The 14,192-nt window shown below is 43.6% G+C and overlaps 1 protein-coding gene across 2 annotated transcripts in view; it reads left to right on the forward strand.

Annotated features, from left to right (window-relative positions):
• SYT5 (synaptotagmin 5) overlaps positions 1-14,192 on the forward strand; it is a 241,548-nt gene that overhangs the window by 184,192 nt on the left and 43,164 nt on the right. For both annotated transcript variants that reach the window (XM_083162650.1, XM_083162651.1), the window contains one exon: positions 1,220-1,401. In XM_083162650.1, the coding sequence (XP_083018776.1) occupies positions 1,220-1,401 (182 nt within the window). The remainder of the gene's footprint in view (positions 1-1,219; positions 1,402-14,192) is intronic.

Consider the following 14,192-nt stretch of genomic DNA (forward strand, 5'->3'; position numbering starts at 1 on the left):
AATAAAAGTCAGGGGGAATTGAATATTATTTGCGAGCGACGGGACGAAGATGGGGTGGGAGATGGACTGACGTCCTGCCCATGTACCCATAGGAACACCTAGCGTTTTCATTGGGACTCCCGGTACTTGTGTAGTATCACGGCGCCCATCGCATACCATAAGGCATGCGATGCGATATTGCGCAATGTTGTACAATGTCATACAATTTTAAATTTGTATTGGATTGCATACGGGATCTGTGAGGAGAGCTGTGAGGAGAGCTGGATGCTTTTTGATTATATGAAAGCACGCCCCTGTCACTGAGGAGGCGCCACTGTGCCCAATCACATCTGCCTCAGTGACAGGGACGTGATTTCATGTAGGCAAAAAGCACGTCCCTGTCACTGAGCCACTGCTATAGGTGCCGTATATACACCTTTTTTAAATGGGCTTTTGCAGCCCGGTGCTCGGCCCCTCCCACTACCCGCCCCGTTTGTAATACTATACTATAGGAAGTGGGAGGCACCGCACTTGGTGCCTCCTAAACTATTAAAAATGAAAAAAGTATTATAATAATATAAAGCATATACTTATGACACATATGTGTCATAAGTATTTTCTTTGTATTATTTTATTATATTAATCATTAGTGCCTCCCCTGACTGCACGTCCCTGGATAAATGTCAACTGGATACTCACCAGATAATAGCAGTAGCATGGACTACTTCGTGGCCCCCTATGTATTCATCAGGCAAGCACTTTATGTCATACTCTGGCATTGGCCAAAAGCATATTAGAATATCAACAATTTATATTTGTCTCTTCCTATGTATAATGTCCAAAACTCAGAATGAAAAATGAGAACATAACATGAAGGGCTGTCATTGCCATAATACTTCAATCTCTTGCATTTAAAGTATTAACTCCCTTTACCTGGACATTAACATCACTCATCGCAGATGGGCTACGCTCATATAAGCAATTCATATTTTTATGACTCCATACTTTCAGAGAAGTATGATCCATCTTTGTTTCATATGAAGTTATAAAATGTTGCGCGATGTTTGAAAAATGTATATGAGACGTTTTCTCCTCTAGCTGGAAAAGTATGCTGTGAGTCGTAGTTCAGTAGCGCAAGTTCTAGAGCTCCATTAGATGCCTTAGAAGATATAGTTACTATGGTGTACTTGCCATGATCCTCTGGCAAATTATTTATCCTTGTGCCTTCTTTTACCGTCAGTTCCTCCATGGGCTCTGGCAACCATTCTGATTGTGGCTGGACTTCTTTTACTATGCTGCTGTTTCTGCATCTGTAAGAAATGCTGCGGTAAGAAGAAGAAAGGCAAGAAAGGCAAAGATAAGGTGAAGGCCCAAATCAACATGAAGGAGGTGAAGGACTTGGGGAAGAGTTACATTGATAAGGTAATCCACCATGTACACAGCTATAGATACCAAGTATTATTGTACAGTTAATCAGACCTATTATGCCGGGATAATATACAGTACCTATTGAGTCTAAAGCAAAAGGGGTAAGACATACATTTTAAAATTTTTCAGTAAGTGTATTTATTTTTATCAGCATGTTAATCTACTACTGTAGGTTTAGAAAACCAAAACATTTTTTCCGATTCTTTCACCAACACTCTGTCTTTTTTGTTTGTATTTATTTATTTTTTTCATTTTAAGTGGAGGATTGTTAGGGACATCCACCCAAGTCCACAATTTTGTTTTATTTGAGTTGATATGTGGCACTTTAAAGTTTTGATTAGGATATATTTCATTCTAATTTGGTTCTGTTCCATTAGTCTGTATACACCTTTTAGATATTTTTTATTTAATTATATCTAATGAGAAGTTTATTTTTTTTATTTTTTATTATCAAACCTCATATGGCAATGAATGCAGAAGTGATATCAGTTGACAGAGCGGCGGTAAAGACAAAAGCGAATGGCGCGGGTCTGTTTTCCTCCCTGTTGTACCCACTCCAAGGCACTGCCACACAGGCGTCTTAGCTACAGGCTGACATTGTGCGTCATATCACCAACAACTGGCCATGAGGCCCAGTTGGTCTTACCTGTCCAGGCCTGCCACTTATGATACCACCTGTGAGATCATGAGATATTCACTTTAAAAGTTGCAGGTGTACCAGAATGGTAACTTTCTGGCCAAGGTTGGCAAAGCAGATGAGGGGATTAAATGATTTACTTCTTGGGTAGTTTTATGGGGCACTATGATATTCTCATTCATCATGCCAAAAAAACAAATGCTACCAGTCCTCAACAACATACTACCTCAAGTGAGCCTAGGGAATGTGAGCCAAACCTGTCCTCCTCAGTCTCCCCGTCAGATCTGTGTCAGTCCTTCTCGGTGCTTCGCCAACCCAGTCCTGTTTTGTCAACTTATTCTGATGAAACTGTTCTTGCAGCTTAGACCGCACATAAATGAAAGAAAGGAAAAAAGTGAAGGAAAAAGACATGGACGCTTTTTGCAAAAAAAAAAAAGTCAAGGAAGCAGCTACAAAATATACTCAAAAAACATCCAGAGGTTCACAAAAAGCAGGCAGTAGAAAAATCTACTAAGAAAATAATCCTGATGTTCATAGGGGGGCTGTCAGGTTCAAATGGCTGCAGTTCCCTGTAAAGGTCTGCAATGCCTGCCCATGACCATTAACAAAGCTCAGGGGCAGACTTTAAAAATGGCTGGTGTGGATCTGAGAATTGACTGCTTCTCCTATGGCCGGTTGTATGTTGCCTGTTCAAGAGTCAACTCCCTGGCCATTCTCCAGCCTTAAGGAAAGACTAAAAATGTAGTTTACCAGGGAGTTATTTTTAATCAATCTGTTTTTATTAATATAGAAGAAATACATAAAGAAAACAAGTGGTCAGCTTGAGATATCAAAATACTTGGCGCAGCGAGCAATAACAAACCACATAACATAGGTACAGTATGTTGAGATTGGAAACAAACATTGGTTCACTAGATATGACAGAATAATTTACAATCAGTAAATTAAATCACATGTGTTTCAAGAATAAGTAAGAGCACAGTAGGGAAAACAGAAAGTGAGGGGGAAGAAAGGCGTCAGTGCAGAAAGAGAGAAAGAGAGGGGAGATAGAAAAGTAGGGGGGAATGACCTAATCAGGAGAAGGTTTCTCATGGACATTAATCCCTTCAGTTGTGGTTTTTTTTAGGTAGCGCTCCCACTGGATGAGTTTTTTATGGGGAGCGCTCCCTAAAAAAAAACACCACTCTGTCTCCCGGGGCCAGGCAGTGCTGCTGAGCACTATGGGGGGTATTTTGGTTCACTCTTTCTGACAAATTCCTTCTTAGATGGACAAAACCATGTGCACTGCAGTGGGGGCAGATGTAGAATGTGCAGAGAGAATTCAATTTGGGTGACTTATTTTGTTTCTGTGCAGGGAAAATACAGACTGCTTCATTTTTACACTGTAATATAGATCTCACTTTGCAGTAAAATCCCACCGAAATCTAATCTCCCTGCACAAGTTATATCTGCCTCCCTGCACATGGTTTTGTGAACCAAAATAACCCCCTATGTCAGCTGCTGCCTGACAGTGCCCCTGGCAACCTGGCCCTGCCCCCGGCAACCCGGAGTGATGTTAAAGTCACGTCGCAGACTCTCACACAGCCGGTGAAGAGGGGGTAGCCGAGCAGCATAGGTCTCTTGTCGAGAAAATGCAAACTTTATATCCTCCAGATTCCTTATATTCTAACCAGGGAAACCATGTTGTTTTCAAATCTGACAAGTTGTCCCTAGAGGCCAGAAGAATGTGGCCCATATTCATATAGTAATCTATCCTGGAGAACCAGGTTTTCCGTGTAGGTGGTATGGATGATCGCCGCAGAGAGGGTATGACCGCTTGTGCTGCATTGCCTATATGACAGAGCAAGGACTTCTTGTATAGTGAAAGTGAAATGGAAGAATGTGTCAGTAGCCAGAAAGCTGGATAAGAGGAATGAGAATAGCCTTGGAGAAAGTTTTAACCTCCACCCAGAACCGTGCTATAAGGGTCAGTTCCACCAAATGTGAAATACAGAGCCCATGGCAGCGTGGCATCTCCAGTATGCACTTGTGATTGAGGGGTAAATAACGTGTAGGAGAGAGGAGTGCCTGTACCACCTCATTAGGATTTTGTGTTGTGTTTCTCTAACCTGTATATCTACAGAGCTTTTTTGAGTTTTGAGAAAGATGACATCCCATTCCTTGTCAGTGAGAGTGATACCCAAATCCCTCTTCCAAGTTGACATGAACGAGCGGGGGGGGGGGGGGGGGGGGGGGGCAAGGGGTTAGAATCTTGTAGAAGTTTATATCAAATGGATATCATATGGGAAGGGTCAATAGTGGAGATACAAAGCCTTTCAAAGGCCATCAGTTCTCTAGTCGTTTTCCTAAAGCGGTGATCTTAGGTTAGCAACTGTCTAACCTGCAGGTATTTCCAGAAATCGTTCTGGGGATATCTCATTTAGACCTAACTTCCGTGAACAATTTAACCCCAGTGGAAGTTGCTAATTGGCCCATCCAGAAGAGCCCCTCCAGCGCCCAGCATTGCAAGTGCGATAGGATTAAGCCAGGAGGGAATTCAGGGTTAATGGGCCCAATTCTGAGGAGTCATGCATGAGATGACACAACACCTTCCAGAGGGAAGGAGTAGGGGAAATAGTGGGATGGGGTGAGCTGGACATGGGTGGGGTAAGAAGCTAGGGGAAGACTTTTGGATATTGGTGCATGTATAGCTCCTCAAGTTCCACCCACTGCTAGACTCCTGACTCCTTGTCCAGTCTAGCACTTTACTAAGCATGGTTGTCATGTAATAGTTTGTGATATCGGGGAGCTGGACCCAGTAGACCCAGGCAATCCTTGATCTCTTCCTGAACCAAACAAACTGTTGGATCAGTGAGTGAATAGACATGAACCAGGAGTCTGGGATCTGAACAGACAAGGTCTGAAGTCTACAACAACAATTTTTTGAAGAGTGTCCATTTAAACCACATTAACTCTGCCTAGCCAGGAGAGTTGCTGATTGTGCCACCTATTGTAATCTGCCTGTAGTGACTGGATGAGAGGATAGAATTTGAGGGAGAATAAATGAGAGAGGTCAGAGGGAAGTTGTATACCTAAGTAGGTGATATGAGAAAACTTCCAGATAAAGGGGAAGGAGCATTTCAGCTGGGCAATGTCAGATGGAGTGTAGAAATGTTCAGGGCACAGGGTTTGGGCATAATCCCCTAAAAGTTAGACAATGTACTATGTACAATGTAGCCCCAATTGCCCTAGTTAGCATTTCAATACATAGAACAAAAATCAAGGGGGATAAAGGCCAATCTTGTCTCGTACCATTACTGATAGAGAAGGTGTCTGAAAGAGAGCCATTCACATGGACCCGGGCAACCGGATCTGTGTAAAGTGCCAATATTCTATGAAGTGCTAGTGGGCCCAGATCAATATGCTCGAGCACCACCCTCATAAAGCTCCACCATATTCTATCAAAAGCTTTTTCAGCATCTGTTCATAGACAAATGGTGGGGATATCACTGGGGGAGGCTAGGTGAATCAGATTCAGCAGTTTGGTGGTATTGTCCTTTGCTTCCCAACCTTCCCTCATCCACTTGGTCATTGTGGATGAGGGAAGGAAGGAAACTATTCAACCTGTTCACCATTCATTTTGCAAACAGTTTAATATCCACATTGAGAAGAGAGATAGGTCTATAGCTCGAGCATATCAAGGAGTCCTTTCCTTGTTTATGAATCAATGTGATTTGGGCCTCTAGAGGTTGTTTGGAGAAGTGTGTGTCTGCAGAGACAGAATTAAACACATGGAGGAGCCTAGGGGCCAGTATGCCCTTGAACTGTTTATGGTAACCATAAGAAATCCAACTGGACCGGAACATTTACCCAAGGGTAAGGAAGTAATTGGTTGTTCTAATTATTTTAGAGTGAACTGGCTATCCAAGGAATCTCTAGCAGGACTGGAAAGAGTGGGGAAGGCAACATTTTTCAGGTACTCCCTCATGCGGGAGATACTGTATCAGGGGGTCAGCATCTAAGGAAGATTTATCTAAATTTTATAAGGCTGAGTAGTATTGACTGAAGCAGGCCGCAATTTCAGAGCCGTTAAAATGAGGGAAAACAAATCCATCTTTCACAGTGCTAATGAAAGAAGCTGCCCTCTGTGTTCTATGGGATTGGGCCAAAAGGTGGCCGGGTTTATTTCCCCATTGGTAATATTTTGAGTTACAACGATTGATGGACAGTTGAATGCCCTCATGAAAATTTTATCTAGATGCGTCAGTGGCTCAATCAACGCCTTTAGGTCAGAATGAGAGAGAGATGATTTATGTACGGTTTCCAAGGAATGGATTTTTTGTAGTAGGGAGGCTACAAGGGCTGACATTTGTTTTTTAACTTAAAAGCCTAATTGTATTAGCTGAGGGAACATTTATGCGCTTCCCATAAAGCAATTTTAGAGACATCAGCAGTGTCAATTATAGCAAAGTAGTTCATCAGCGCTTTTGCTATCTCCTCTTTACAGATAGAGTCTTGTAACACAGATTCATTTAAACACCAGGTCCATTGACCTGGAGTTTGTGGGGTAGTTGTCAGGGTCGCATATACTGGGGTGTGGTCGGACCAGGTAATCGAGCTTATGGAGGACTCCAATAGAGAAGGTAGGTGTCTATGGCTAATGAAAATGTAGTCTATTCGGGAGTAGGATCTATGAGGGTTAGAGAAAAAGGAGTAGTCTCAGTCCTGTGGTGGAGGATTCTCCTAGAATCTGCCAGTTGAAATTCGTGAAAAAGTTTTTAAACTGCTGGAGTTTATGTGTGGAGACTCGAGGAGCGTTGGACGACATGTCATGGGATTTAAATCCCCACCCAAGACTACTGTACCTTTAAGAAAGGGGATTTAAGGGGAGAATATGAGACCTAATAAAGGACATTTGGGCACTATTGGGCACATCTCCACCGAAATATCAGAGACTTGCATACTTTTAGAAAATAGGATTGCTACACCTTTAGACTCTCCGGATTATTAGAAGAAAACACCAATGGGAAGCGGCGAGGAGAAAGGGATGGGGTATGGCCTGACATTTTGGTACTTGTTTAGTTTCACGGCGGCAGCGGGGCTCGCTCCACTCACCCGCGCTACGGGCTCGGTGGCTTGATACGCTCGCCACACTATCTAAAATCAACTCCATGCCAACATGGATAGTGGGGGTATGAACTATTCACGTTGGCATGGACGTTATTTTAGAAAGTTTGCCGGGCGCCGAACCCGGAAGTAGCGAACGGCCATGCTGCCGCCGTGAAACTAAACAAGAACCGACATTTTCACCTACCCTCTGTCCAAATGGACCTAAGGAGAGTGGACCACTTCTCTGGGACATTAAGGCCTTTAGCATTAATGGCTGATAAAGTTTGCCGGGCGATGTCATGGGGGCCTAATAGATGGGCAATATGTGACAATATATGGAAAAGTCAGGGAAAAGGAGAAAAAATAAAGAAAAAAGAATGAATAGGACCAGAGAGGGAAGGAAACATCAAGAATAAGAAGAAAACTAAACAGTGTAACAAAACCCGCCGTGGGGAAACCAAAAACCGCAAAGGACAAAACAAACAATAACAGTCTTCAGCAAATGTCTAAACTGTTTCAAAATAGAGAGCAATGCTAGCATATAAATAAACATTGATACTGACAATAAACAGCCTGAAAAGGAAGAAGAAAAAAACCTATAGAACAAGGAAACTATAAAATATAAGTGACAAAGGCCAAAAGTTACATGAAGAGCACTATATGTAAAAAAAACTAGAAAGTCCTCACCCATATACCTTGTTTGAGGAGATAATGAAGACAATTCTGGGGTAATGAGAGCATATAACATACGAGAACATGAGGAACAGTTATTTTACTTCAGTGTCTTGGCGGGGGGAGAGGAGTCAAGCTTCATTTTCTTGGATCCTTGCGCTTCTCGCCATGGAGCCCCATGGGTAGCTGGAGTAGGGAGTTGTAGATCAGGAATACTGGAGTCCCAGGCTGGAAGTACAAGGAAGTACAAGGAAGACCAAGGTTGGAGCAAAATGTAGGCAGGTCCCAAGTACTAGTCAGAATGTGCAATTGCCAAGCAAATGAGACCTGTAAGGTAAGAGGGTGACCCAACGATACTTAATCTTGATAAACATGTATCAATGACCCATTAAAATCAATGCCATCCAGTTGGTGAACTTTTCACATGATATTGTCTTTTTGGGAAAAGTACTGTAGACGGCATATACCGTCTACGTAGTTGATCAGAAGCCAAGCCTCTAGGTTGAAGGACATGGTGGGCACGGTCAAATACGTTATGGTTGTCAAGAATTTAATTGAAAATCTTTGTGAGGGTGTCCTCCAGACCTTCTTGGGGGATATCTTCAGACAGACCTCTAATCCGAATATTGTTTCTCCTCCCCTGGTTAACCAGATCTATCATCCGCATTTGCAGTGCCCTAATCTCTACTGACTGAGCATTGACAACATTGACCAGAGAACGTAGAGAAATGTCAGAGGAGTCATGGCGTTCTTCTAAAGGTGGAGACACAGTCAGATAATTGTGCCACATTGTGCCTAATAGCAGCCATTTCCCTTCTAATAGTATCTTGCAGGTCTTGTTTTGTGAGGTGTCTCATGAAAACAAGGATATCCTGAAGTTCCATGTTCCCAGTGGAAGGTTTGGGAGTTAGGTCCACCTTAGGGGAAGACAAAAGGGATTTAGTGCTGGATGGGGAGGAGATGAGGGTTGCACATTCCTCAGAGTGCTTGGAAGGAGTGTGTTGCAGGAAATGCCTCATGTTCATTTGGGACATGGTCTATTTTAAAGAGGTACCAGTATCTTTGAGAGAAGATTTGTTGGTCCTGACCATGCTCAATTCTGAAAGATCAGTTGCAAGGAGATGCAAGTGGCAAAAGAGCCACTATTCTATGCTTGCATGGGAGACTGGTGCTGGTCCTTAGTGCAGTGACCCTTAGTGTGTAGGCATTAACATGTCATTAGATGGTTATCATAGACATACACAAGGAGCATGGGCAACCTGTGTAAGGTGTAGGAGAGGATGTGGAGCAGGTAGAATCAAATCACGAGGGCTCCGTGGCATTCTGGTGCATCTAAATAGGTGAAGGAAATTAATGTAGAGATACGTGTAATTATTGCAAGTGTCCACAAGGTGGAGCCAGTCATTAATAGTATACATATGCCAGCCAGAGAATTATATATTAAGGCACCTTTAGAATGGAGGAGGGAATGCACTGCAGAGTCCATCCAGAGGGTACCACCGAACACCTCACTATTCATCCCACGGAAGAGGGGAAAGGAAGCTGGCAGGCAGGTCTGCACAGGGGGAGTATTGCAGGAGCAAAATCACAGTGGTCCAATGTAGGGAGGGACAAAAAGGGCACCTACCCAAGGAGAGGGGAAGAGGTCAATGAATCCCTGCAGGAGCCCCCACAAATGGAGCAGCAGTAAAGGAGGCCATCCCCCAGAGCAAAGATGTCCTCTCCCTGTAGCCCCCACCCACAGTCCTTCAAAATTAATGTTACATGCATGAAAATATTTCAAATTCCATAGCAAAGCATGGGTATTCGGGTATGGGTAAAAACCGGACCAGGACAAGACCGCCGGACCAGACATCAAACTCTGCATTTTGGAGCTTGTAGCATCCGGTCTAGGGGTGTCCTGTCCGGGGATGTCCTGTCTGGGGGGCTTCAGGTGACACCTGTCACCAGGGAGAAGAATAGGGGGAGAATAAAGCCTCCCTGTATGGCCCGGGCATGTAGCAAAAATATGAACAGTCCGGACCTAACATGGAGGCTGTAATCTCCCCTTCCCCATGTCCCTGGTGAAAGCTATCACAGGGACCCTCCGACAAGACACCCCCCCCCCCCAGACGGGACACCCCCCGGACAGGATAATACAAGCTCTGGACTGCAGATTTTGATGTCCGGCGGTTTGGGGTCTAGTCCCTGGGTATTCAGCTAGGGAGAGCATAAAAGCAAATCTTGGGATACCACATGGGTCCATTTTCTCTTCTTCACAACCTCACCAGATATTATTGGTTGTGAGAAACATTTGTTCCATGTTAGTAATATTTGTTTTATAAGAAGCAGTTACTTTTTAATGACACATTCCCCAACGACTAGTAAAATGTATGTTCTACGTTTCTGTCTGTGCCCCATTCATTTTTGCATTTTATTCTGTTTCTGTGCTATGGATACAACTGTGATTTTTGGCAGTCACAGTGAATATCATAATTGTCTCTACACGTTGGTGCTTTCCTTTATATTTGGCAGACAGGTAATCTGGAGGATTTCCAAAATACCTGTGCGCAAGAGGAATATTATAAACAAGAACTAAAGCATTTGTTGTGTCATCATATGTTGTCTCCAGTTGGATGACTTCTGCTCCATGATACCCAGAGGAGTGCGAGTTTTGTTTCCTCCTTTTCATCTATCATTGTGATGTCTCATTACTGTCACCATTTGCTAGACAGCAGTAAATTGGCAATATGTTGTGAAAGCTGCAGCAACACTTTCACTGAAATTCTGAGATAAATTGACAAGCTGGTAGCTATAACCTGTGCCAAAGAATTCAGCTGTCCAGATTCTAGTTACTGGTTTCTGTGTATACAATTACCTCTAGGAGGTGATACAGGTGCTACATATTACTATTATTATCCACACATTTTATGCAGAGCTGTATAATTACTCAAATACAATCCATTCCGCAACAAAGCGAAACAGAAGGTATAAAGGGCCCAGCACAAAAACAAATCTAAAGAAAGAATGAGCACAAAAGGGAGATGTGGGTGGTGAGTGTCAGGCGGTTGAAAAGTTGTTGTTTTTAAAAAGAACATTGGTAACGATGTGGATACTCGGCCAGATTCAGGGATTTACAGAAGTTCGATTTTTCTTTTCTGATTTTAGATCTGGGTGTGCAGGAGTCGCACTGCACATGTTGGTCAGAGAGGCCTAGGAGCTTCACATGCTGTTGGGTGGTGGTGAAGGGGAGCAGTCCAGAAAACGGGGAACATGTCAGCACTGGCCTTGACAGCATCATTTTGAGTAACCAGAGGGTTATTCGGTTATAGTACTATCACTAGGGGGTACGGGCCTTACCTTGCTCAGTGACAGGAGCTAGGTGCTGCACAGTAACATTGCATACAGTACCTGGGTCCTGTCAGCGTGCAGATCCGGCACTTGCAGCCAGGGGCGCCAACAGCTCTGCTGGGCCTCGTTAAATTAGGGGGCGTGGCCACACACCTGTAGTAAAAAAAAAAACTAGCAGGGGTTGGCAGGCGGCATCACACACCAGGTCACTGAGAGAAAGGACAGGCTGCAGCTGCCTCTCTCCCCAGCTCTCCCCAGCTCTGCACACAGCACAATTAGAGTTAGTGGGGGGGGGGGGTTTAGGGTGGAGTTTTGTCTAACTGCTAGCTAGAGTCTGCCTCATTTTTCCGGCATTGCCCACCCACCATCCCCCATTTAGACCTTTTTTTTCTTTTTTTTTCTTGTTGAGGGTTTTCAACCTCTCTGTGGCGTAAAAGATATAGCAATCCGGGGCTATTGTGTGTCTTGATGGAGGTGCGCTCTCTGTCCAATACACTGAGCTAGTCTGACCTTCCCTACTGGGGGTCAGGGGCACTGGCTGTCTGGCCAGTTCATTAAGGCCTTAACATTTTATTGGAGTGGTCAATTGGATGAGTTATAGGCATGATGTGGACAGAGGGCCTTATTCTGGTTGCTTCGTAACCACCCTGTGTTCACAGGGGGACCGATGGTGGCGCTGTATGCAGCGCATTTCTGCGCATGTGCAAATTTGCAGCCTTGTGAATCAAACAAAATAACCCCCAAAGTATCAGCATTCAGCGGTAATTTCATTCAATAACGATCCATTCTTTCTTTCTGCCACCATACTTATTTAAGAGTTGTAAAATAAATAAGGATGACTGATTTTAATGGCATTCTAGTCTGTGTCATTTCTAGATAAGTTAAAGTTATTCATTAGATAATAAGGTTTAAAGTGTGTGGTCTCACATCTGTTGATAGAAAGTTTATGAGGCATAGAACCTATTGATTTTGAAGTTCTAGGCTTCTCTCCTGCCACTTTCCTCTCTAGATTCTGCCAGAAATTGAGTTACTGTCATCTACAATGTATAACAAACCAGAAGTGGCAAGCAGTTTAAGTAAATCAAAAATTTCTACATTTATTTTGTATTCTGTTGAAATACATTTAATCACTGTTGACTGAGAATATAGCTTAGTGTGTACCCAGCTAGGTACAAACTATGCAATGTTCTAGTCAATAAAATCGTAACGATTTCCCTGAATGTGCGGGATACCGGACGATAATGAATGTTTTTTTAAAGGAGGCTCCCAGCCGTGATCATTTTATAAATTGATTAATTGGTATATAAATGATTTTATTTAATTTCTTTGCGCCCAATATACCTTGTGTGTATATTGTTCTAACCATTTACTGTTATGATGTGGGTGTTACCCCAAAGCCGTGACTACTGTTTAGAACAGTCACAGCAGTTCCTAAACTGACTCTGTTAAACTTCTCGGGGATGACTGGCTCCTGCAATATTAGGCTTCCCCTAAAATAGCCACGTTTGAAGGGGCGAATTAGGTCTACCCCAACTCCAGTGCCACCAGGTCTTACACAGGTTGATTCTCCCAAAACTAAAATGACAAAATTCAGACTTTTAATGTGTAACTAGGAGACTGACAGCATTAAGCATACACAAACTTTGTTTTGTGAACAGAATTATTAAAAATATTTGATAAAATTACCTTATATTTCATATTTCACCTATGTGTATTAGGTGGGTTACTCAGACCTTATTGTAAAGTAATTTTTTTAGCAAATGGACAAAACCATGTTAAACTGTAGGTGAGGCAAAAGTAACATGTGTAGAGAGCAGTGTCGGAACTATAGAGGGTGCAAAAACTGTGGAAGAAACTGTTATGAAGCTCAGGGGTTTGGGGATCCCAAGGCCCAGCATGCTATCCCCTGCACTAAGATGACCCTTTTTAATAAAAATTTAAAAAAATTCAATATTGTGCCACTACTATCCAGTGCTTCAGGGGCACCGTCGAGCAGAGAAACCCGGCACAGAAGAGCACGGCTCTGGGGAGCAGGGGAGCCTGGTGCTGGGAAGTAGTAGAGCCTGGGGCACCAGAGCCCGGTGCTGGGGAGCCCGACACCTAGAATCAAAAGAGCCATCGCAGAAGAGCCTAGCACTGAGGACCAGAGAGCCCTGCCCGGGAGAACAGGACAGCCCAACTGCCAGAGCAGTGCAGCTCCTCACCAGGGAACAGGAGAGCCCGGCAGCCAGAGCATAGGAGCTTGAAGCAAGGGAGCCCAGTGCCATTGAAAGGAGGCAAATGCTGCTGAGTGCCAACTATTCAGAACCCTTTAAAAATATTGGTTTCCCTCCCAACTCCTCTTCCACCCTCTCATTCATCCACTCTATCCTCTCTCTTAAGGTTTTGCTTGCTCCCCATCCCTTTTTTCTCTATCCTCTCTTTTTCTTCCTCCATGTTCTCTCTCCCCCCCACCCTGTGTTCTCTGTCTCCTCTTACTCTCTCTCCCTTGATTCTTTCCCCTGCACTCTCTCTCTCTTTCTCTCTAAACCCTCTCTCACCCCCTTCCATTTCACCATCTTTCTCTTTCCACCTATCTCTCCTCCTTTCTCTCCCTGACACTCTCTCCCATGCTTCCCTCTTTTCTCCTCCCCCCCCATAATATTCTCACTCTCAATCCTGCTCAAATTCTCCCTTATTCTATCTTGCTCCTCTCTCTTTCTCTCATTCCTTCTTTTTCCTCAAGTCCAATTTCTCCTTGACCACCTCTCTCTCTCTCTCTCTCTCTCTCTCTCACCACCTCTATCTCCTCCCTCTTTCCTGATACGCTTTGTCTCTTACTTTTTCTTCTGCCCCTCCTTTCAAGATTTGCCTTGGGGCCTACAAAGTTTTAGTTACGCCCCTGGCAAAGAGAGCACACCACACCCAAATCTAACTCTCTCTGCACATGTTACATTTTCCCCTCCTGCAGTGCAACATTGTTATGTCTATTTGCTCTTACAATCAGATCTGAATAACCCCCAAGGAGTATATAAAACATGAAAGCATTTTCTGTTTAGACTTGGATCCCATCCCCAAG

This window comes from Crinia signifera, chromosome 19, assembly GCF_055691185.1.
Source record: "Crinia signifera chromosome 19, ASM5569118v1, whole genome shotgun sequence".
Taxonomy (NCBI): Eukaryota; Metazoa; Chordata; class Amphibia; order Anura; family Myobatrachidae; genus Crinia; species Crinia signifera.